Source organism: Neofelis nebulosa, chromosome 4, assembly GCF_028018385.1.
Source record: "Neofelis nebulosa isolate mNeoNeb1 chromosome 4, mNeoNeb1.pri, whole genome shotgun sequence".
Taxonomy (NCBI): domain Eukaryota; kingdom Metazoa; phylum Chordata; class Mammalia; order Carnivora; family Felidae; genus Neofelis; species Neofelis nebulosa.
In genome coordinates, this window is record NC_080785.1 from 153368562 (window position 1) to 153392496 (window position 23935).

At 43.1% G+C, this 23935-nt stretch overlaps 1 protein-coding gene across 3 annotated transcripts in view; it reads right to left on the minus strand.

Annotated features, from left to right (window-relative positions):
- KLHL18 (kelch like family member 18) overlaps nt 1–23935 on the minus strand; it is a 55132-nt gene that overhangs the window by 22190 nt on the left and 9007 nt on the right. For all 3 annotated transcript variants that reach the window (XM_058727183.1, XM_058727182.1, XM_058727184.1), the window contains one exon: nt 144–274. In XM_058727183.1, coding sequence (XP_058583166.1) covers nt 144–274 — 131 coding nt within the window. The remainder of the gene's footprint in view (nt 1–143; nt 275–23935) is intronic.

Genomic DNA, 23935 nt, shown 5'->3' on the forward strand with positions numbered 1-23935 from the left:
CCTGTCTCGGGCCACTGGGCAGAGGTTCTAACTGGTTTACCAAATCACCTACTGTGTGCGCACAGCTGCGCTAGATGCCGCGTCCCGCTGCAGGCCCCCCAGTGGCACTGCAGGCTGTGAGACCTAGCGGAGACATGGAGTACCTTGGGTCCATTCCTTGCATTACAATCTCATCCTGCTTGCACTCCATCATGTCATTTGTAAACATAGCGTGGAAGTACGGGATTGAGGCCGCTAGGACGATCCGGTGGGCACTGAATTTGTGGTCCCCAATCTGTGGGCAGAGTGAAATATAAACAGAGACACTGAGGAACGCACATCCAAAACCCAAACTGCCCCTTCCCCCGCTTAAGCCTCTGCCCCTTGCAATGGTACTGGAGGCATCCCAGTACATGAGAGCTGAGCCTGTCATGGAGACCCTGAGATTTTCAATTCAACACACTCAGTTATAGTAGAAGAATGTAAGCAATACATCTTAATGAGGCATTAAAATGGTTAAAAAATTAGAAGCCTGAATGCTTCCAGTGGTAGTTTTTACTTATATGGCAGTCTCACTGCACTGTTCCCAACTCGCCGCCAACTCAAACACCTGATTTCTCATGTTATCCTGATCCCGATTAAAGGCAGATGGAATTGACAAACTGTCCAAGAACCCTGGAGCTCCTGACAGCAGGCTCGAGAAGGGTAAATACACAGTGACAGGAAGAGATAAGGAGAAACAAGACCAGACTTGAATAGGGGCACATGTGGGGATGAAGGACAAAGCAAGCATTGTGGGCACAAATGTTGGGGGTCCTGGGACAACAACCAGCTCAAATGGCTGGTGCTGTGTACTGGCAGGGGCTCTGCATGGCCCACAAGGCTCAGGCCACACAGGGACAGAGACTCTCTCCAAAGTGTGTCAAACCCTCACTAAGGAGACACATCCTTAGCCTGGGGAGTCCTATAAAGAGCTTTCCAACTATCTGTCAAAAGGATAGTCTTTTTCACAAGCTTTGCCATTTATAGCTTCAAACCACATAAACATTTCCACTTAAGAACTTTCTAGTCTTCAGAAAGAACAGTCTCCCCCCCACCCTCCCTGCCCAGTTCCACATTAGAGAAATGCCAGAGCATCTCACTACCCAATGCTCTTCCCCAGGTCACATTTATTTAAGGGTTCTAGTTCAGGTTCTGTCACTATGGCCTCTTTTGTACCACTTTAGGTTTATTATCTGGAAGCTGTTCTTTAAGATCACACCATCTTCCAAACACCGAAGGGGCCTCACTGATTCAGATTCTATGAGTTCCTCACATAATCCACGTGTTGCTCTCCTACTGGTGTTCAGGGGCATTAAATGGCTGTGTGCTCTGGGGCGGGGGTCAGAAATAAATAAAAAAAAAAAAAAAGGAAATATATATATATTTTAAGTTTACTTATTTATTTTAAGAGACAGCACGTGGGATGGGACAGGGGCACAGAAAGAATCCCAAGGAGTCTCTGCAGGGTCAGGGCAGAGCCCAATACAGGGCTCAAACTCCTGAACTGGGAGATCATGACCTGAGCTGAAGTTGGACGCTTAACCTACTAAACCATCCAGATGCCCCTGGAAATATTTCTTAAAGTTGTTCTACAAGGTTTTTCACACCAGCAGTTTCTGGTTCCCTGATTCCTGCTCTCAGGGACAACTTCTTTCTTCTGGTATTTATCTCACCTTTCTTTCTTTTCTTTTTTTAATTTTTTTTATTTTTAATGTTTATTTACTTTTGAGAGAGACAGAATGTAAGCAGAGGAGGGTCAGAGAGAGAGGGAGACACAGAATCCGAAGCAGGCTCCAGGCTCTGAGCTGTCAGCACAGAGCCCAACGTGGGGCTCACACTCACGAACCATGAGATCATGCCCTGAGCCGAAGTCCGACCCTTAACCGAATGAGCCACCCAGGTGCCCCTATCTCACCTTTCTAAGTAATGTCCCTATAATAGTTCTTGAGTTTTCACTTCTAGTTATTACTTGTGGCAGCCTAACTACAAACAGCCCCCAGTGATCCCTGCCTCCTGGTGCTCACACCCTTGTGCTGTCCCTCCTACACTGTCTCAGGCGTTGGCTTGTCTGGCTGGGCCACATGTACTTCTGAGCAATTGGTGATAAAGTTGGGGCAGGGTTGAGGGGGGAGTATTCCCCACAACCCACTTCTCAGGTGTAATAATTTACTAAAATGGCTCACAGAACTCAGGGAAAATGGATTACCTACTGTTACTGGTGTAATCATAAAGGGATACACCATAAAGGGACAGTGTAAAGGGATACAAAAGAACAGCCAGATGAAGAGGTACATAGGGCAAAGTCTAGATGGGTCCTGAGCACAGGAGCTTCTGTCCTTATGTGTGCCACTCTCCTCACACATGGCTACCTTCACTAAGCTGGAAGGTCCCCAAGGGTCAAAGGGTGGGACTGAAATTCCAACCCTCTAATCACATGGTTGTCTCCTCTGGGAACCAGCCCCCATCCTGAAGCTATCTAGGGGCCCACAAAGAGTCACCTTATTAGCATAAACTCAGGCGTGGCTGAAAGAGATTTGTTATGAATAACAAAGGACACACCTATCACTCAGGAAATTCCAAGGGTTTTAGAAGTTTTTGTGTCAGGAACTGGGAACAAAGACCAAATATTATAACAAAAGATGCTTTTATCACCCCTACTCAGGAAATTCCAAGGGTTTGAGGAGCTCTGTGCCAGAAACCAGGGAAAAATACCAAATACATATTCTTATTATATCAGAATATCATAGGGCATATGCACAATATGTTTGAAAACGTCTTTATTAGCCTTAAACCTGGGTGACAGTTTAGCTGGCTATAAAATTCTAAGTTGGGAATATATTTTTCTATCAGAATTCTGAAGGCATTGCTCTAATGTCTTCTATTTTGTTGCTTTTGAGGAATTTAATGCCCTTCTGATCACTAACCCTCAGTATGTGACTGCTCTCTCTAGAAGCTTTTAGTACTTTCTCTTTATTCTCAGAGTTCTGAATCTAACAGGATTATACCTTGCTCTTGGTGTCCTTTATTCAGCGTGCTTTATCAATCTACAGACTTGATTCTAGTTCTCGGAATACTTTTCCATCCTATTTCTTTGATAATTTCCTCCTCTCTATTATCTGTTTTTTCTTTTCCAAAATTTCTATTAGTCGGATGTTAGGCCTCTTGGAATGCGCCTATATTTAAAAAACAATTTTTTTTAATGTTTATTTTTGAGGGGGGAGGGGCAAGGGGCAGAGAGAGAGGGAGATACAGAATCTGAAGCAGGCTCCAGGACCTGAGCTGTCAGCATAGAGCCCGACATGGGGCTCAAACCTATGAACCGCGAGATCATGACCCAAGCCAAAGTCAGATGCTCAACTGACTGAGCCACTGAGGCGCCCCATGATCCTCTATTTTTTTCACCTGTTCCCCATTTCCCATCTCTTTCATTTGGTCAGTCTCCTGGGAATCTTCTTCAACTTTATCTTTCAATATTTCTGTGTTGTAGCTTTTTATAAGGCTATGGTGTATTTTTAATTTCCAAGAGGTCCTTCTTGTTTTCTGAAGGTCTCCCCCATCCAGCTTTTTACTGAAAGAATCTTATTCATCTTTCACAAATGCAGTATTTTCTCTAACCTCTCTCAATATTATAGTTAGGGGCACCTGGGTGGCTTATTTGGTTAAGTGTCTGACTCTAGACTTCAGCTCAAGTCATGATCTCATGGCCATGAGATCAAGCCCTGTGTGGGCTCTGCACCACTGGCGTGGAACCTGCTTGGGATTCTCACTCTCTCTTCCCCTCCTCCATGCTCTCTCTTTTCTGAGACTCTGAAAATAAATAAATAACCTTTTTTTAAAATGTTAAATTTTTTCTTCTTTTTTTCCTCTTCCTCCCTGCTTTTACTGTTATTCCTCTGAGTTCTTTTCTCCCCCATTTGTTTTGGTCTCTGTCTTTTATGTTAGAGGCTTGCTTTAAATGCCTTGTGACAGTGGCTATCTGCTGATACTTAAAAAAAAAATTTTTTTTTAATGATTAAATTTTGAGAGAGAGACAGACAGAGTGTGAGCAAGGGAGGGGCAGAGAGAGAGAGAGGGAGACACAGAATCTGAAGCAGGCTCCAGGCTCTGAGCTGTCAGCACAGAGCCTGACATGGGCTCAAACCCACGAACCATGAGATCATAACCTGAACCGAAGTCAGATGCTCAACCGACTGAGCCAACCAGGCACCCCTAACTGTTGATATTTTTAGAAACTGTTTGAAAGTTCTGTGTGGGAGAACTAGGCTTATCAACTTGTGGACTTCACATTGGGGTGACCAAGCAAGACCCTGCCATTCTACTGAGGACCCCTAAAAATAGTCTCTTTGGAACTTTTTCTCTGTGGCAAACTTTATCAGAGATGGATCTTCCAATCTCTTGGATGGGAATGCCTGCCTGCAGATATTCTGAAAAGTAGGTTAGAGAGGTGATGGTCCTACCACTCACTATTTAGACCTCTGCCTTAAAGCCTTTATTTTCAGTTTTGTACCATATTCCATCCCCTCTTCTATCCTTGGTATGCCTCTGGTTCAATATGTAAGACTGAAATTCTGGTCTCCTGGGAGAGTGGGGGAGGAGTTGTAGGCAACTAATTGCTTTTCACACAGACTTTCAACTAATCTTCCTGTTTTCAGTATTTTGTTTCTCTAATTCTGGAACTATTCCAGGGTTCTGCATTACAAATCCTCTTTCTTCTTAGTCTCTCCCCCTGGCAGGCACTTTCAGTTCCTCTGGCCCTCAAAGCTCACCACACTTCCTACTTTCTGGTGTCAACATTCCATTGACCTCTCAACTACTGATACCTCTTCTCCCTCTTACTATCATTTTAATGGGATTACAGCAGAGCACGGGGGTTAAAATGTGTGTTCAATTAGCTGTGTTAAACTGCCATGCATTTATTTTTCATCTGGGAAGTAGACAGAAGACAAAAGAACAAATGGTACATGCATAAACTAGGTGACCTGGTTTCCCCAAAAAGCTCAGGTAAAGAGAAGGCAGGCCTATCTTGGGATACGTTAGCCAGATTACAACTGAACTCTGTATTTTGTTAAAGGGGACAACAAATTTGTCTTTATCCAGAAGAGGGAGACCAAGCTGGGGGAAGGTCTGGAAGCTACATCTTAAGAGGAATGGCTAAAGGATAGCCCATTTGTAAAAGATAATTTGGGAAGGGGGACACAGCAGCTGTCCTCAAACCCTAGAAGGGCCATCACATGGATGAGGGCAGATCCAGAAATGACAGGGAGGCAGATTTTAGTTTATTACAAAGAATAAGGTCCTATCACCTAAGAATGTTTAGGGCGGTTCTTCACCAGTCCCAAACCTATTAAGGGATCTTCCAATTCTATAATCCTAAGATACCACATTTTTGTGAAAAGCTTTAAAAAACCCAAATACTCTCATTTATAATCTCAGTTTTAAAAAATCACTTAAAAAATGAGATGATCAGGGGTGTCTGTCTGCGTAGCTCAGTCGGCTGAATGACCAACTCTTGGTTTTGGCTCAGGTCATGATTCCACGGCCATGGGATCAAGCCCCCTCAGGGCTGTGTGCTGAGTGTGAGCCTGCTTAAGATTCTCATTCTCTCTCTCTCTCTCTCTCTCTCTCTCTCTCTCTCTCCCTCTCTCCCTCTCTCTCTCTCTCTCTCTCTCTCTCTCTCTCTCTCTCTCCCCCTCCCCCCCCACTTCTCTCTGCAGCTTGCGCACACTTTCTTTAAAAAAAAAGGAAAAGGAAAAGAAAGAGAGACAGAGATAGAGAGAGATGATCATTTACTGAATTCCTTTTTGTTAAGTACCCATTATGCATTATTTTCTCATTTTGGCCCTCATAGCAACCTGTGCATTAAGTAGCTACTGTGAATTCCGTTTTGTAAAAGAGGAAACGAAGATTTAGAAGTTAAATAACTTGCCTGAAAATTAAGTCGCTATTATGTAAAAGAGAAGGAATTATGCTTGAGCTGTTTACTAGTGGAGTTTGAGAGGGACCCAGTAAATAAACACCTCCTCCCAGCTCAAGTTCTCAGCCATGTGGGAAATTTTTGAAAAAATAAAAAAACCTACACACAATAAAAAAAATTAGATAGAACTAAACACACATATACACACCAGTGAATAAAAGTAAAGCTGGGGTTATCTGAGTAAGAGTGGTGAATTATATCAATGTCAAAATCTTAGTTGTGATGTTGTACTGAAATTTTGTAAGATTACCATGGGGGAAACTGGGTAAAGGGTAAACAGGATCTCCCTGTTATTATTTCCTCTTTTCACTTATTTTTATTTTAGAGAGAGACAGCATGCATGGGGGAGGGGGCACAAGGAGAGGGAGGGAGAGTGGGGGAGAGTGGGGGAGAGGGAGCGAGGGAGGGAGGGGGGAGGGAGGGAGAGAGAGAGAATCTTAAGCAGGTACCACGCTCAGTATGGAGCTTCATGTGGGGCTCCATCCCATGACCCTGGGATCATGACCTGAGTCGAAATCAAGAGTTGGATGCTCAACCGAATGAGCCACTCAGGCGCCCTGCACTGTTATTATTTCAAATAACTACATCCAAATCTACAATCATCTCAAAATAAAAAGTTCATTTGAAAAAAAAAAAAAAGGAATAAAGCAAGGGTGCTTTGGTGGTACCACTAGAACGGAATCAGACCATTAATTTAAAGTATTGGAAAGAGCTAGGTTCCAAGTCCAAGCTAGGGCAGAAGGAAAAAAGTAAATATGTGGTATAATGAAACACTCTGAACTGAAAGAGTTAAATGCATGACCACATATGGAGCTGCCTGGGTTGGATCAGGATATCAGGTCTTTGTGCACACAGCACACTCCTAGTGCCTGTGCTCACACTACTCCTTAGTAAGCGCATGGATCAGCACCAGCCACTTAACCGCTCTGGAATGGTATGCGATGACTAGCATCTACAAAGCAAATTAGGGGCAATCCCAGGACTCCCTAGGTACATAAGTGTGCTTCTGAGAAAAAAACACCAATTCCAACTGAAAACCCAACCAACTTCCACTAAAACTGCAGCAAAGACTCGGCACTCAGGCCATCTGGCTTCTACAAAGAGTGGAATCAGAACCTCTTTCTAAGCAGGGGCTCTGCACGGTAGGATCTGAAGAGACTGAAGCTCACCTATAGAGTTCCTCTGTATGGTTTTTTTTTTTTTTTTAAATTATGAAGCCCCTGTAACTTATAATGTCTGTTAATAGCTTTGTTGGGAAAATTAAGAGCTAATGGGGTTAAATGAAGGGGAAGAAGGTAAGGGTAACATAAATCCACATGTATTGCAACTCCTCTATACTTGGTTTTAAAAATCATGAACACACTATTCCATCGATAGTTGTTAAAAATCAAAGTGGCCTCCATGATGCAAGTACAGATATGAAAAGGAAAGTGATGTGATGTGAAGCTGGAAAAGTAGATAGGGCACTCAGAAATTCTACATTTTACTTTAAGAGTGTTAGGAAACCAGGAAACAGTACAAGGAAGGGTCTCTAAGGCCATGGGGCCATTCTCTGCAGGCAGAGCATGAACTGGGAGTTGCCATTCACTTAGATGAGAAATGACACAGAAGGGCTATGTTAGGGGTAGAAGATGGAGTCAAGTTTGGGACAAGCTGCCACTGAGTGCCTGGGAGGCATCCGAACAGATACCGTGTAGTAAGTGGATGGCTACATCCGGAACACAGAGAGATGGAGTGTAGGCTCAAATGACACTTTTTGGAGTTGTCAGTGTAGAGACAAGAAGAGGTCACTGAGGGAGAGCTTAGAGCGCAAAAAGGGTATAAGAAGCCTTGTGGAACTCTGACAGACAAAGCCTACCTACTGGGGACGCATCTGCAAGGCAACAGAAGGAAAGTACAGGAAGGAAAAGAAAAGAAGAGAAGCAAGGAGCCGCCTGAAGGAAGAGAAGAGCGTGGGGGCAGCGGTGGCTCATGATGCCATGTAACCATAACACATGGCCACGTGACACAAACGTGCAAGCTAGAAGGCCCAGCCCGTGCTAGCAAGGTCACCTCATACAGGCCTCCTCCATGTTTGGCTTCTCAACTTATGAGATCGTCCCTATTCATCTGACTTCTTAAGAGTTTTTAAGAAGATCAAATAGAAAGATGTACAAGAATGGCTGCTGCGAACGTCATTTGACCAAATCAGCAGGGTCACTCCAAATTCCTGAAGTTCTAGTGGGAAAAAAGTGTTGCCCTGTGCAGACCATGCTGATGTTACTGCCAATCCTGAGTCTTGTTGGAGGAAGGGATCTGTGCTGATTTGTCCCAGCTTGGCCACCAATGGGACATGACTCAAGGGCACATTTGCAAACCTGATGTTGGTGCTCCACAGCAGTAAATAGATGAATAAATCAATGACTAGATGGATGGGCTCTGGAGCAGATTGAAGCTATTTAGCTTTTTCTGAGCAGAGCCTCAGAATTGCAACATTGGTCTTATTAAATTAAGTGATAGGTAGGTAATACATGTGAAAATACCCTAGCACACTGCCAGGCACTTAGCAGAGATTTAACAAAAGTTTGTTTTTACACCCAGCTGAGAGATAACAGCCACAGAAGGCTAAGATATAAATAACTAAAATCCTCACAAGTTCAGTCTGATTCATAGAGATTAAACCTTGAGTTTTAGAGCCAGCTCTACTACAGATATAAGCAAGCTGCCCAATTCTCCTAGGCTTTGCTTCTAGGTTGGACTGGATTTCCAGGTAGGATTACTACTTAATGCTGGTATAGCAAGGAATACAGTAAAAACAAACAAACAAACAAAAAAAAAACCCCAAAAAACACATTAAAATTCTCAAGAGAAGCACTATAAATACTGGTAAATGTTACTGTGATCAACCACTCTATTAGAAAGTACAGCGCAGTATTAAAGGTCAAAATATTTACCAATCGCTTTATCTGATCATCCCAAGGGAGACAGCACAAGCCATATGGTACATACAAACCGTGCAAACTTCCAGGCCAGCTGTTCTCTTTCTGTGTGACCAAGGCAAATCTCTTCCCTTCACCCCTGAGCCTCAGTTTCTTCATGTGTAAATAAGGGGCTCTAACTGGATCGGGTGTCTCAATAGGTAGTAACTGTATTAATAACAGCCATCTAACACGAATTCAGCAAAGCTTTGCTTTTTGCTCATGATGGTACCTACATATGTTTGAAAAGTAATCACGCCCACCTCTTAAACGCATCATTTATCTGGCTGACAGACTGGTGCACATTTGGATATGAGAGCCCCTGGCTTTCCTGTGGCACAGGAACCTCTTCATCAGAGGTTAGTAGAATCTGAGACTATAAGCAAAAAGAACCAGAAGACCTGAGCACCTCATCATTTACCTAAATTTTGACTTGCTTTCACACACACACACACACACACACACACACACGCATGCATTCACACCTAGCTTCCATTTTTTTCCTTGGAAAGACTGGGAAGTTTTCCATTCACAGCCCTGCTTTGGTGGTATCTTTAGATCAACAAGGATAGTGTAGCATGACACCACAAATTCTGTTTCCTATCAACAGACAGGTGGGGCTCAAGATTCAACCAGCTGCTTATTCAAGCAGGAAAAGCATCAGGGCAAAATCTGAGTTGGGAGTAATCTGAGACAGGTGTTCCCAAAGAAAGCAAAAGATATGCCCAGAATAGATTTCCCTTTGATGGAAAGCATTTGATACTTTTGCTCCTACCTTCAAACATCTCACAAGGAACATAAATAAAACACTAAGGGAACAGTTAAGTGCCCAGCCTGTGCAGACAGATTACCCTTGGGATAAGTGGGATTTAAGACTAAGCTTTTAGGCAGTCACAAGAGATGCTGAAAGTGCATAAGTGGTAATCCATGATTTTACTGAGGCACAAATTTGAATCATAAAGGCTATGTAGGAAGCTGGTGCGTGAGAATGTGTCTACACAATGGAAATGTAGTAGGGATGGATTAATCTCTAAAATTCCTTTAGGCTAGAAAATCAATAATTATAAATCCTTTAAGACAGATAGCATATCATTGTAGATAAGAGCAAGTACTCTGGAGCTAGAATACCTGGGTTCAGATCCAGGTTCTGCCATTTGCTAGCTGTGTGACTCTGGGCTAGTCACTCAACCTCTCTGTGCCTCAATTCACACATCTGCAAAATGTTATTAAACAGTACCTTTCTTGGGGCGCCTGGGTGGCTCAGTCAGTTAAGCGTCCAACTTTGGCTGAGGTCGTGATCTTGCGGTTCGTGAGTTTAAGCCCCACGTCAGGCTCTGGGCTATCAGCTCAGAGCCTGGAGCCTACTTTGGATTCTGTGTCTCCCTCTCTCTCTGCCCCACCCCTGTTCACACTCTGTCTCTCTCAAAAACAAATAAACATTAAAAAAAAATTTAAACAGTACCTTTTTCCTGGGGTTAATTGTGAGGATTAAATTAATCTCTGTAAGGCATTTAAAATAGTGCATGGCACATATTAAGTGCAATATAACTGTTAAATAAATAAAATGTCCTCAAATATAAGACTGTATAGAAGTTTTCTTAACTATTTATTTATTTATTTATTTATTTTGAGAGAAAGAGAAAGAGAGAGAGAAAGCACGAGTCAGGGAGGGGCAGAGAGAGAGGGAGAGAGAGAGAATCCCAAGTAGGCTTCGCACTGCCAACACAGAACCTGATGCAGGGCTTGAACTCACAAATAGTGAGATCAAGACCTGAGCCAAAGTCGATGCTTCACCAACTAAGCCACCCAGGTGCCCCATTTTTTAATAAATATTTTATTTTTAAGTAACCTCTACACCCAAAACGTAGGGCTCAAACCAAGATACAGAGTCCTTTGCTCCCAGCCAGGCACCCCTGATAGAAGTTATTTTTAAGATCTTTAGAGAAGGGGTCAGCAAACTATAGTCTATGGGCCCAAATCTGGCCTGCCTCTTGTTTTTGTGTGGCTCATGAGCTAAGTGTAGTTTTTCACATTAAAAAAAATTTTTTTTAATGTTTATTTTTGACAGAGAGAGACAGAGCATGAGTGGGGGAGGGGCAGAGAGAGAGAGGGAGACACAGAATCGGAAGCAGGATCCAGGCTCCGAGCTGTCAGCACAGAGCCCGACGCGGGGCTCGAACTCACGGACTGCGAGATCATGACCTGAGCCAAAGTCGGATGCCCAACCAACTGAGCCACCCAGGTGCCCCATTCACATTTTTATATATTGCGGGGGGGGGGGGGGGGGGAGGGAATCAAAAGGAGACTAATATGACATGTGAGAATTATATGAAATCCAAATTTCAGTGTCCACATACAGTTTTATTGGAACACAGACATTTCCATACAATCTCAAAGTTGAGTAGCTATGACAATGACCATTGGCCTACAAAGCCAAAAATATTTACTGTTTGGACCTTTATAGAAAAAGTTTGCAAGGGGTGCCTGGGTGGCTCAGTTGGTTAAGCATCTGACTTCAGTTCAGGTCATGATCTCACAGTTCGTGAGTTCGAGTCCCATGTCGGGCTCTGTGCTGTCAGCTCAGAGCCCAGAGCTTGCTTCAGATTCTGTGTCTCCCCGTCTCTCTGCCCCTTCCCTGGCTCGTGCTCTGTCCCTCTCTCTCTCTCAAAAATAAATAAACATTAAAAAAAGAAAATAATAATAAAAAAAAAAGTTTGCTAATTTCTGCTTTAGAGTCACAGGGAACACATATTATGAAGAGGGACATGAATACATTCTCTAGAAAGGAGAAGATACCGATTGTAACTTAAGAACTCCCTCACCTTACATCACACCTGATTTGCTGGTATTCACAGACTCACTGAACCAGTATGAACTGTCTGCACTTTGTGGAATTCAACACTGAGATAAACAGTATCTTATACAAAATGCTCCTTTTAAAAAAGGAAATGAGCTAAGCCCGATATAGAAGCATTCACACTTGAGCCATTAATGGCCTGTTATAGGCCTACTCACCACCAATGTCATTTTTTTTTTAAACTTCAGTTTCTTAATCATAGTTACACAGTTATTCTCTCTTTCTGCCCCAACCCCCACCCCCATGGAGTTTAAATGCTAATCAGTTTCAGCAATAAAGCAGCCTTGTCCATTAGAAATGGAAGAGGTGGACTGAATGGAGATGCCTTGAAGCATCTGTTTTCCTACCTCAGGTATCAACCAAACCCCTATCTTATGCAGCAACTGCCAAACACAAAGTCAGCTCAACCCAGCTCTCTACCCCTAAACAAAATCTCATTCAGATTTTAGACAAGTAAGGCTATTTCATGTTGGAGATATGAAGCCTCAGTCACAAGCACTGTATTTTTGTTTTTACCCCCTTAGTAGACTTCAGACTCCTTGAGGGCAAAAAGGGTCTCCTACATCCCTCACATAGCTCAGTAAATAGTCATTGGTATTAAAATACCAACTCTATCCTCAACAGCGACTTAGAAAGTCAACAAACAATTCCCTGTGAAAATAAATTAACTGCACATTCAGAAAGATGGCAGTTTCACTGAAGGTTATAGTCAAAATGGACAGCAGGTTCTCTTGGTTAAATTTAGAAAAGCCTATCAAAAATTGAGCAGGAGGGGCGCCTGGGTGGCTCAGTTGATTAAGCCTCAGACTCTTGATTTCGGCTCAGGTCATGATCTCACGGTTCGTTAGGCTCCACGCTGACAGTATGGGGCCTGCTTGGGATTGTCTCTCTGCCCCTCCCGGGCTCTCTTTCTCTCTCTCTCTCTCTCTCTCTCAAAATAAATTAAAAAAAAAAAAAAAAAAAGATTGAGCAGGAGGCATTATGATTTTCTACTCATGTCCTTCAAATTTTTCTTACATATATAAATAGGTACAGTAAGTCTGCAAATAAGTGTAACACTTGAAGGCTACTGCAATGACAATATGTTTATTATTATTATTTACCTTTAACTAGATATATGTCACTAAATAGCCATATAATTAGGTAACTATGTATACTAATAACATATATTAGCTATCAATGATCTGTAATATAACGATGATTTCTTACTAAACTATTTTAGGTTACTTGAAGGTTAACAGAAAACACTTGTGGCTTCAACACATGCCACTAAAAACCTTCCAAAAACATGACTAGCTATAGACTCCGTCTCGTGTCAGCTTTGTCTAGTGCTCCTTACCTTCTGGGAACTTCCATATTCATTCCAACCACACTATATAACATATGATTTAAACCCTAACAATGAGGCCCTTCCTCAGGACTTTTCAAATGAGAAAGAGGGACAATCCCCTCCCAGGATAACAAGGGCCCATCAGATGCTCCACCACCCTCCATGTATGAAAAACCAGTCTGCAGCGGGAGGAGCGCATTGAACATGCAGGGAAGGTATCTTGACAGCATTTCAGTCCCCGGCACATCATCAATACTGTCTTTTCTCCAGTTGGATTGCATGAGCCAATAAATGGTTGGTCTTGCTGAGGGTAGTTCTGCTATTAAGAGCAGAGTTCTGAGCACTGTGATCCAGAGAAAGCCCTGGGGAAGATCAGAAAAGGCGGACCTTCTTTCCCGGCTTTAGTAGATGGGTGGCTTTAGCTCTGACTGGGCCCTTGTCGTGTCTCAAGGCCCCCATTCTGCTCACCAGTCAGGTCTTAAGGGATTACAACACTCAACACAGTAAAGAGAGGTCATTTCTCCCCCCAACTGATGTGTGGATCTGATGCAATTCCTAACCACAGCGAGATTATTTTTATAGATACAGACAAGATTCTCCCAAAATTCATATGATGGGAAAAAGAACTAAAATAATCTGAACCAATTTCAAGTAATAAAGTGCACGCAAATGGTCAATATGCACATGAAAAAATGTTTAAAATTATTAGTCATCAGGGAAATGCAAATCAAAACTACGATTAAGATACCACTTTACACCCACAATGATAGCTATTACCAAAACAAAACGAAACAAAACAAAAAAACAAAATAACAAGTGCTGGTGAAGATGTGGAGAAACTAGAAGCCTTGTGCACTGCTTGTACTGTTGGTGCAAATATAAAATGGTGGAAAAGTTTGGAGGTTCTTCAGAAAGTTAAACATAGAATAATAATATGACACAGCAATTCTACTCCTAGGTATATACCCAAAAGGATCGAAAGCATAGTCTCAAAGAGATATTTGTGTGCCCATAAATTCACAGCAGCATTATTGACAATAGCCAAAAGGTGGAAACAGCCCACCCAGGTCTCCATCAATAGATGAATGGGTATACAAAATGTGGTACATATACATACAATGGAATATTAGTTAGCCTCAAAAAGGAATGAATCAAGAGAATGAGAAGATAAGCCATAAATGGGGAGCAAATATTTGCAAAGGACCTAACTGATAAAGGGCTGTTAATCAAAACAAAGAACTTTTTTGAATTTTTTAACATTTATTTATTTTTGAGAGACAGAGAGAGGCAGAGTACGAGCAGGGGAGGGGGAGAGAGAGAGAGAGAGAGAGAGAGAGAGAGAGAGAGAGAGACAGACACTGAATCTGAAGCAGGCTCCAGGCTCTGAGCTGTCAGAACAGATCCTGATGCGGGGCTCAAACCCACAAACCAAGAGATAATGACCTGAGCTGACTGAGCCACCCAGGAGCCCCTCAAAACATACAAAGAACTCTTAAAACCTAACAATAAGAAAACAAACAAGTGAATTTAAAAAACAGGCAAAAGATTTTAACAGACATCTCAGCAAGAAGATACACAGATGGCAAATACGCATATGAAAAGATGTTCCATACCATGTCATCAAGGAAATGTAAATTAAAAAAAAAAGTATCTCTGTGCATCTATTATGATGGCCAAAATCCAAAACACTGAAAACACCAAATGCTGACAAAGATGTGCAGCATCGGGAACTCTCATTCGTGCTGGTGGGAATGTAAAATGGTATAGCCACTTTGGAAGACAATTTGGCATTTTCTTTAAAAAGAAAAATTGTTTAAATCTTTATTTATTTTTGAGAGAGGGAGAGAGAGACAGAGCGTGAGCAGGAGAGGAACAGAGAGAGAAGGAGACACAGAATCCGAAGCAGGCTCCAGGCTCCGAGCTAAAAGCACAGAACCCGATGCAGGGCTCAAACCCACGAACTGCGAGATCATGACCTGAGCCCAAGTCGGACGCTAACCAACTGAGCCACCCAGGTGCCCCTAATTTGGCATTTTCTTATAAAACTAAACATATTCTTATCATACAATCTAAAATCACACTCCCTGAGATTTCCCCAAAGGAGTTAAAAACCTATGTCCGCACTAAAACCTTCACGTGAATGTTTATAGCAGGCACATTCATAATTACCAAAAGTTAAAAGGATATCCTGAAGATATCCTTCAGGAGCTGAATGGATAAATAAGCTGTGGTCCATCCATCCAGACGTGGAATATCATTCAGCGCAAAAAGAAATGAGCTATCAAGCCATGAAAGGATGTAGAGGAACTTTAAAACGTATATTGCTAAGTGAAAGAAGCCAATCTGAAAAGGCTACATACTACAGGATTCCAACACTCAGGAAAAGGCAAACTATGGAGACAATAAAAGGATCAGTGGTTGTCTGTGGGTGTAGGGAGAGAGAGATGAAAGGTAGAGCACAGAGGGGTTTTAGGGCAGTGAAACCATTCTTTATGATACTATAATGGTGCTTACATGTTATTATACATGTCAAAAATCACAGAACATACGCGACTAAGAGGGGACCTTGATGTACACCATAAGCTCTGATCATGATGTATTCGTGTGGGTTCGATTATGACAAGTGTACCACACTCTTGGTGCAGGAACTGATAGTGAAGGGTGCTGTGTGTGCTGTGGGGGTAGTGGGTATACGGGAAATTTCTACACCTGATCAATTTTACTGTGAACCTAAAACTACTCTAAAAAATAAAGCCTTTTAAAAAAAATTTAAGTAAATGCTGCCCCCAATGTGGGGCTTAAACTTATGACCCCAAGATCAAGAGTTGCATGCTCTACTGCCTGAGCCAGCCAAGTGCCCCAAGTCTTTTTTTTTTTTTTTTTTTTTTTTTTTTTTTTTAAGGAATTAAATTAGAATACATACTACAATGTGGATGAACCTTGAAAACATCATACTAAGCAAACTAAACCGGACACAAAGGCCAATACTGTATGATTCTACTTACAGGAGAGGTCTAGAATAGGCAAACCAGAGACAGAAAAGGAGGCTCAGAGGGACAGGGGAAGGGGCAACGGAGAATTATTGCTTATTGGTTACAGGGTTCTGTTTTGGGTGATGAAAAAGGTTTGTAATAGACGGTGGGCGAGGGTGATGGTTACACATTTTAAGTGTATTTAATTGAGAGAGGGAGACTGAAGGATTCCATAAATATCTGCACTTTACTCCTTTTCCTACTTCTATTCTTGCTAGGACCTAAACGTCCACCCCACTTTACACAGGCCTTATAAAGCAAACAGTATATGTCCTCTTGTAAGTAAGGGACAAGGAGTTAATAATGATTTCTTTAGAATAGATAACATCTAAGGAAGGACCAGATGAGAATGGCTGGGAAGCCCTCGTACGCGCATTTCAGACCACCACAGCTCTGGACATCTTGACACCCGGGCCCTATGGCTCCTGGGAATAACACCTGGGCCCTCCTCTTTGTTCCAACCAGTTCCTGGATGCGTGAGTGGACACGTAATCCACCACAACACAGTCTTCAACAAAAACCCCAAGACCATGAGCAAAGACGAGACTCCCTCTTTTTCCTTCTGAGTCTCCGGGATTCTCTGTACCTGCCCTCTCTCTATACCTTCAATAAACTCTGCTTTCACCTCCTAATGGCTTACATTTATTTTTTTTTTTAATTTTTTTTTAATGTTTATTTATTTTTGAGAGAGAGACAGAGCGTGAGCAGGGGAGGGGCAGAGAGAGAGGGAGACACAGAATCCGAAGCAGGCTCCAGGCTCTGAGCTGTCAGCACGGAGCCCGACACGGGGCTCGAACTCACAGACCGTGAGATCATGACCTGAGCCGAAGTCGGAGCTCAACCGACTGAGCCACCCAGGCACCCCCTGCTGGCTTACATTTAAAGTCCATCCATCCTCTGGGTCTCTGGACCCAACTTGCTGGCATCATCATGACAAATGAATTATACATTTAAAAATGGTTTAAAATGTAAATAATAATAATAATTAAAATAGTATAATAAAAGGATAATGTGGGAGGAATCACTCTCTCCATTTCAAGATTTACTATATAGCCAGAATAAGTGGTGTAGGGATAGGGACCTTGATCAATGGAAGAGAACTAGGAACCCAGAAGTAACCCCACCCAAGTATGACCAACTGATTTTTTTTTTTTCTTAGTAGGCTCCATGCCCAGCATGGAGCCCAAAGCAGGGCTTAAACTCACAACCCTGAGATCAAGACCTGAGCTGAGATCAAGAATCAGATGCTTAACCGAATGAGCCACCTGAGCATCTCCCGCCGCTGAATTCTGACAAAGGTACGAAAACATCTGTACCTCAAATGGAGGAAAGATAGGTCTTTTCAGCAAATAGGGCTGAGCAATTGGAAATCCACAGGCAAAGAAAAGAACTTCAGTTTACACCTCAGCACACACAAAAATTAACTCAAAATGGATCATAGATTTTTAATTTTTTTTAAGTTTATTTATTTATTTTGAGAGAGCAACCAAGCACAAGTTGGGTAGGGGCAGAGAGAGGGTGAGAGAATTCAAAGTAGGCTCGGCACCGTCAGTGCAGAGCCCAACACAGGGCTTGAACCCACAAACCAGGAGACCCTGACCTGAGTGGGGACCAAGAGTCGGACGTTTAATAGACTGAGCCACCCAGGCACCCCAGATCATAGATTTTTAAATGTAAAACTTAAAAATATAAAACTTAGATGAAAACATAGGAGAAATTCTTCAGGACCTAGGGCTTGGTAAAGAGTTATCAGATATGAGACTGAAAACTACAATCCATAAGGAAAAGATTTAATAAATTAGACTAAATCACAATTTAAAACTTTTGTGCCATGAAACACCCTCTTCGGGGAATGAAAAGACAATCTATAGACGGGGAGAAATATTTGCAAACTTGCAATATAAATAAATTTTATTTGCAAATTAAATACAGGCCCAATTTCCCTGGGCCTCAACTTTATCTGCTATGAAATGGGGAGACTTATATTGTCTTTAAGAAAATATTTTGGGGGGGCACCTGGGTGGCTTAGTCCGTTGAGCATCCAACTTCAGCTCAGGTCATGATCTCATGGTTCATGGGCTCGAGCCCCACTTCAGGCTCTGTGCACTGACCTCAAAGGAGCCTGCTTTGGATTCTCTGTCTTCCTCTCTCTTCCCTCCCCCACTTGTGTGCACTCTCTTGCACACTCTCTCTCTCTCAAAAATGAATAAACATTTAAAAAAATATATGTTTTTCAAAAAAGAAAGAAAATCTTTTTTTCAAAATTAAATGATACAAAAGAAATAAAAGCATTTTTTAAATTAAAAAGACACTCAGGGGTGCCTGGGTGGCTCAGTTGGTTAAGTGGATAAGTGTCCAACTCTTGATTTCGCTCAAGTCATGATTTCAAGCTCCACTTTGGGCTTCCCGCTGACATCGTGGAGCCTGCCTTGGACACCTGGGATTCTGTCTTCCCTCTCTCTCTGCCCCTTCCCCACTCAGATGCACGTGCATGCACTCTCTCTCTCTCAAAATAAATAAATAAACTTAAAATGCTTTATAGGGATACTCAGCAGGATCTCACTTAAGAGTTCAGATCTTGGATCTTGTCCTTTCTCTGCAGGAATCCAAGGACAGGGGATCAGCAAAGAGTATGTTTTCTGTATGGTAGGAACAGGTTTCCCCAGAACTGAATAAGTGGCAAATTCTCAGATTCATTACAAAGGCAGACCAGGCTAGTGTAGAAATCCTCTCACTCTGAGAGGTGTGGGATTGAAAGAAAAATGAAAGTATTGTTATTTGCAAATTACACTTGTAAATTTGTATTATTACTTGCAAATAATACTATTTAATAATAGGACTTGATGCTATTTAACACTGTATTTTTGACCTATTTGCCAAATGTGAGTCCATCTGACAAAGGACTCCTACCTCCAATACATAAAGAACACTAAATGTACAACAGTGGTCTAACAAAAATAATCCAACGAGAAAATGGGCAAAAGACATGAAGAGACAGTTCATCAGAAAGGATATACAGCTGGCAAATAAATACATGGGATGTTCAACCCTACCACCTGTTAGGGAAATGCAAATTAAAGTCACAATTAGATATCACTATATGTTTAACACAATGGCTACTATTAAAAAAGTGGTAACACCAATTGCTGGTGAAGATGTAGAACTCAGTCACTCATTATATTAGTCAGGGTTCTCCAGATAAACAGAAGTGTTGTGTGTACGTATGGGGAGGGAGCCAGAGAAAGGAGGGAAGGTGGGAGAGGGAGGGGAGGTTGATTTTAAGGAATTGGCTCACACAATTACAGGGGCTGGTAAATCTGAAATCTATATGGTGGGCTGACAGGAAGGAGATTCAGATCAGATTTGATGTTGCAGTCTAGACTGTGAAATCAGCAGGGCAGGCCCCCAGGTGGGAAAATCAGACAAGGTTTTTATGTTACAATCTCGAAGAATTGTTTCTTCTTCAGGAAACCTCAGTTTTTGCTCCTGAGACCTTCAACAATTTTATGAGGCCCACCCACATTATGGAAGGTAATCTGCTTTACTCAAGGTCTACCAATTTAAATGCTAACCACATCCAAAAAAAATACCTTCACTGCAACATCCAGACTGATGTTTGGCCAAACAACTAGACACCATAGTCTAGTCAACTTGACCCCCAAAATTAACCATGGTATTCATACATGCCGGTATGAATGTAAAATGGCACAGCCACTCTGGAAACTAGTTTGGCAATGTCTGTTAAAACTAAAAATCAATTTACTGGATGGCCCAGCAATTGTACTCTTTGGGCATTTATCCCAGAGAAACGAAAACCTACCTTCGTGCAAAATCCCGTAAATGAATATTCATAGCAGCCTTATTTGTAGCCCCAAACTGGAAAGAACCTAAATGTCTTTCAATGAGTAAACGGTTAAACAAAACATGGTACATCCACACCACGGCATACTAGTCAGAAATATTAAGTAAAAAACTATCAGTACATTTAACAACCTGGATGGCCCTCAAAGGCATTATGCTGAGTAGAAAAAGTCAATCTCAAAACGTCACGTACTTCATGATTCCATTCATACAGCATTCTTGAAATGAGAGAAGCAGAACAAATTAGTGGCCGCCAGAGACCAGGGATGGAGGGTGGGAGGGGGATGGGTGTGACTATAAAGGGGCTGCACAAGGGAAATCTTTGTGGTTACAGAATAGTTCTATACTGTGGAGGTCATTCTGTATGTGGAGGTCACGGGCAACCTTGACAAGAGCAAATGGTGGCGGCCTGACATAAGTGACTTACCTATCTTATTAAATCACGAGGTCTACCAAGGGAGCAATCTTTGTATGTTTCCTGGACTAGTTCTGGCAATGAACGCTCAGTATTTGTTGAATGAATAAAGTTTCTGAATGAATCAACTCAAAATATAATGGAGTCTGTCATGTCAGTCCCCATTTTGTTGGGCTCCCTATTGCCTACAAATCAGATCCAAATCCCGAATTAGCCTCTATCTACCCCAAATCCCCCACCATGCCTTTCTTCTCAGCTCTTGGCAATTCCCCTAAATCACCCTATTTCCTCTGCTGGGATCCTTATCCCATATTTTTCTGCCTGGTGAATTACTGCTCAAATGCTCCCTCTTCTATGGGGCTTCCGAGACTCCCAGGCAGTGGGCATCCCCATCCTGTAGTGCCTGGTACAAGCCTCCAGCATAACTTGTAGCATTTTTATATTGTCTCTAATGAATGTCTCCCCATCCGGAACGAATGTTCTTCCCGCAGAAAGGAAAGGCTATGATGTCCTAGCACTTAACACAGTAACTCATTGCCAAGTGTACTTAATGAATCCCAGAGCCCATTTCATCTAAGAGATAGCTCTCAGTCTTTCATCTGAGATACAAACAAATAACAAAACTTCTGATGAGTGCCATCTCTTCTTTTTAACCTTGATCTTTTGGCTCAGGACTGACAGAGCTGGTGGGAGGAAGGCACTGAAGCATCAAGAGGGTTACTATCTAGGGGCCCCTGGGTGGCTCAGTCAGCTGAGTGTCTGACTTCAGCTCAGGTCATAATCTCACAGTTCGTGAGTTTGAGCCCCGCATCAGGCTGTCAGTGTAGAGCCCGCTTCAGATCCTCTGTCCCCATCTCTCTCTGCCTCTCTCCTGCTCACACACTCTCTCTCAAAAATAACCTTAAAAAAAAAAAAAAAAAAGTTCAGTGGGTTACTATCTAACCTTATCTGGAAATTCAGTTAGCTGAAGTAAGAGGCTCAACAAAAAGATGGTAAAGCTTAGGGACGACCAGAGGAGGACCTGGTGTCCAGGCTGACAGTGCAGTCCCAACCCTAGAAGAAATAAACAAGCCACACTATGGTTGCCTTGTTCAGGTGCATTTCTAACAGGGTGGCATGTAAGGAAATGAAGGTAGGGGTGTGTCCTTTCATTTTGAATGCTGGATGACCTGCCCCCAGCCCAGAACATGGGCTGAGGGATGCTAGTCCATCCCACCAAAAGGAAAAATGATTAGTATCCCAAACCCACAGGGTTGAGAAGCAGACAGCAGGCATAATAAAACACACTGGGTTCAGTCTGGGGTTTTGATGGCATCTTAAAGCTCACTGTGTGAAACCCTCTACTGATGAGCTATAGGGAGCCCCCACTGGCTAAGTGACTCCGGAAGGGGGTGAGGGAGGAAGTGGCTGACCAGCTAGGACTAAAAAAAGACGTGGGCCATGGTCCCATAAAGAGCCAGTAAAGAGCCAGCTACAATATTCAGGCCTGTCCCACTGCTTCTAAACCCTCCCCTGCCTCCCACCATGTCCAGCAAGGTAGAATGGGAGAGAGGGAGAGAGGGAGACAGGAGGGCAGAGTCCCTAGAAACCACTGAACATCTAACTGCAACAATAGCATGTGATTTTCCAGTTCCTCACCAGTCCAGACTCCTCACCACTAGAATTCCAGGAGTTCAGTGCACACGCACGCACCTCCCCAATCACACCTTCTACCTCTACGTCTTACTTGTTCAAGGAACATCCTGTCTGTGCACTTTCATGCCTAGGCCCTTGAACAGGCTCTCCCCAGCCTGGAATGCCTCCTCCCACAAAGTCTGTTTGTCAAAGTTCTATTCATCGTGCAGGGCACCAATCGGACACTATCCTCTCCATGAAACCATCACAAATCCTGTGAACTGGAAATAGCTGCCATTCCTTTGGCATTCCCTTAGGCCTCTGGTAACAGCTGGGCACTTACAGAATTTACCACACTCCACCTTGTCTCATAATTAATTATGGGTATCCATCTCACCCACCGATCTCTCAATGCCAAAGTTAGGGGCTGATGCCCACTCCACAGCAGGGTGCCTCGTACACTGGGAAAGCACCATGCACAGTTAGGCACTTCATTAATATGTTGACTGAAGGAGCATCTCAAATATAACACCAGGGGCCCTTTCAGATAATACAGCAAATACTTTTGAGCGCCTGAAACATGCTAAGAAGTATGTTGGATAATAGAGGCTTCACAGGCCACAGGAGCTCAACGTCTGGATGGGAAGAGTGAACACTCAAGCACGTCTACACTGTGTTCAGTATGGTAAGGGGTGCGAAGTGTGAAGGCAATGCTTCTCAAATTTTCATGTGCACAGGATGTAAGAACCACCAGATTCCGGTTCAGCAGGTCTGAGGTGGGGGCAGAGAGTGTGCATTTCCAACGAGCTCTCAGGGGACATGGAAGCTATCAGTGCAAGGGCCATATTGTCAGTAATAAGGGGATAAGGTACAACAGAAGAGGGAGAGATTGACTGCCCCGGGAGGGATATGAGAAGACTCCAGACAGACGGGATTTCACACCACCCCCCACCGCAACAGGGCAGCGCAAAAGAGAGAAGGTGGCACAGGCCTGTGCCTCACAAAAACACAGATTGGCAGGGAGGCAGGAGTGCAAACTTGTGACCACAAGACAATGCTGAACAGAAACAATGCAGCGTGCCTTAGGAGAACAGAGGAAGGAGTGTTTGGCCACTTCTTTCCCCTTAATTGGGGGAAAAAAAATATGAAAGGAGCCTTGCACACGGGTAAGAATGCTGGCAGATGTGAGCGATACTCTAAGCCAGAAGAATGCGGGAGCAAAAGCTTGGAAGTTGGAGAACACAGATCACAAAGACACAGTCGGCAGGAGGAGCCTACAGACGACTAGGAGAGAAAGGCAGAGAAGGGCCGGTCTGGTGGAATGTGTGTATCAAGGATGCCGCTGGTGGCCCTAAAAAAGTCAACCAGGAGTAGCGGTCAGCACCAACAGGGCATGCTTAAGCTTCTCTTACGTCTCACAGACACAGTGGCAGATTTCTGTGAGCAGCTTAGAATAATCAGAGAAGCATTTAAATCAGCAGTCTTTCCTCTAATCCCACCGAAAACCAGCCACCACCTGCTGCTCCTGCACTCCCACCAGCCAGTGGCTATCCCCAGATGTCCTGCTGACTTAAAAGTACAGCCTATGGACAGGGGGAGAAAAGACAAGCTTTCCCAAACATGGGTAGGAGCACCTTTTAAACCACCAAGAGTTCTACTTCCTGTTCCCCTGACAAGTTTCTAACTCCTGATGTTCTCCGTGGTGAAGAGAAGTTACTTCAAGAACAAGCCAGGGGCGCCTGGGTGGCTCAGTCAGTTAAGTCTCTGACTTCGGCTCAGGTCACAATCTCACAGTTCGTGGGTTCGAGTCCCACATCCAGCTCTGTGCTGACAGCTGGAGCCTGCTTCAGATTCTATGTCTCCCTCTCTGCCCC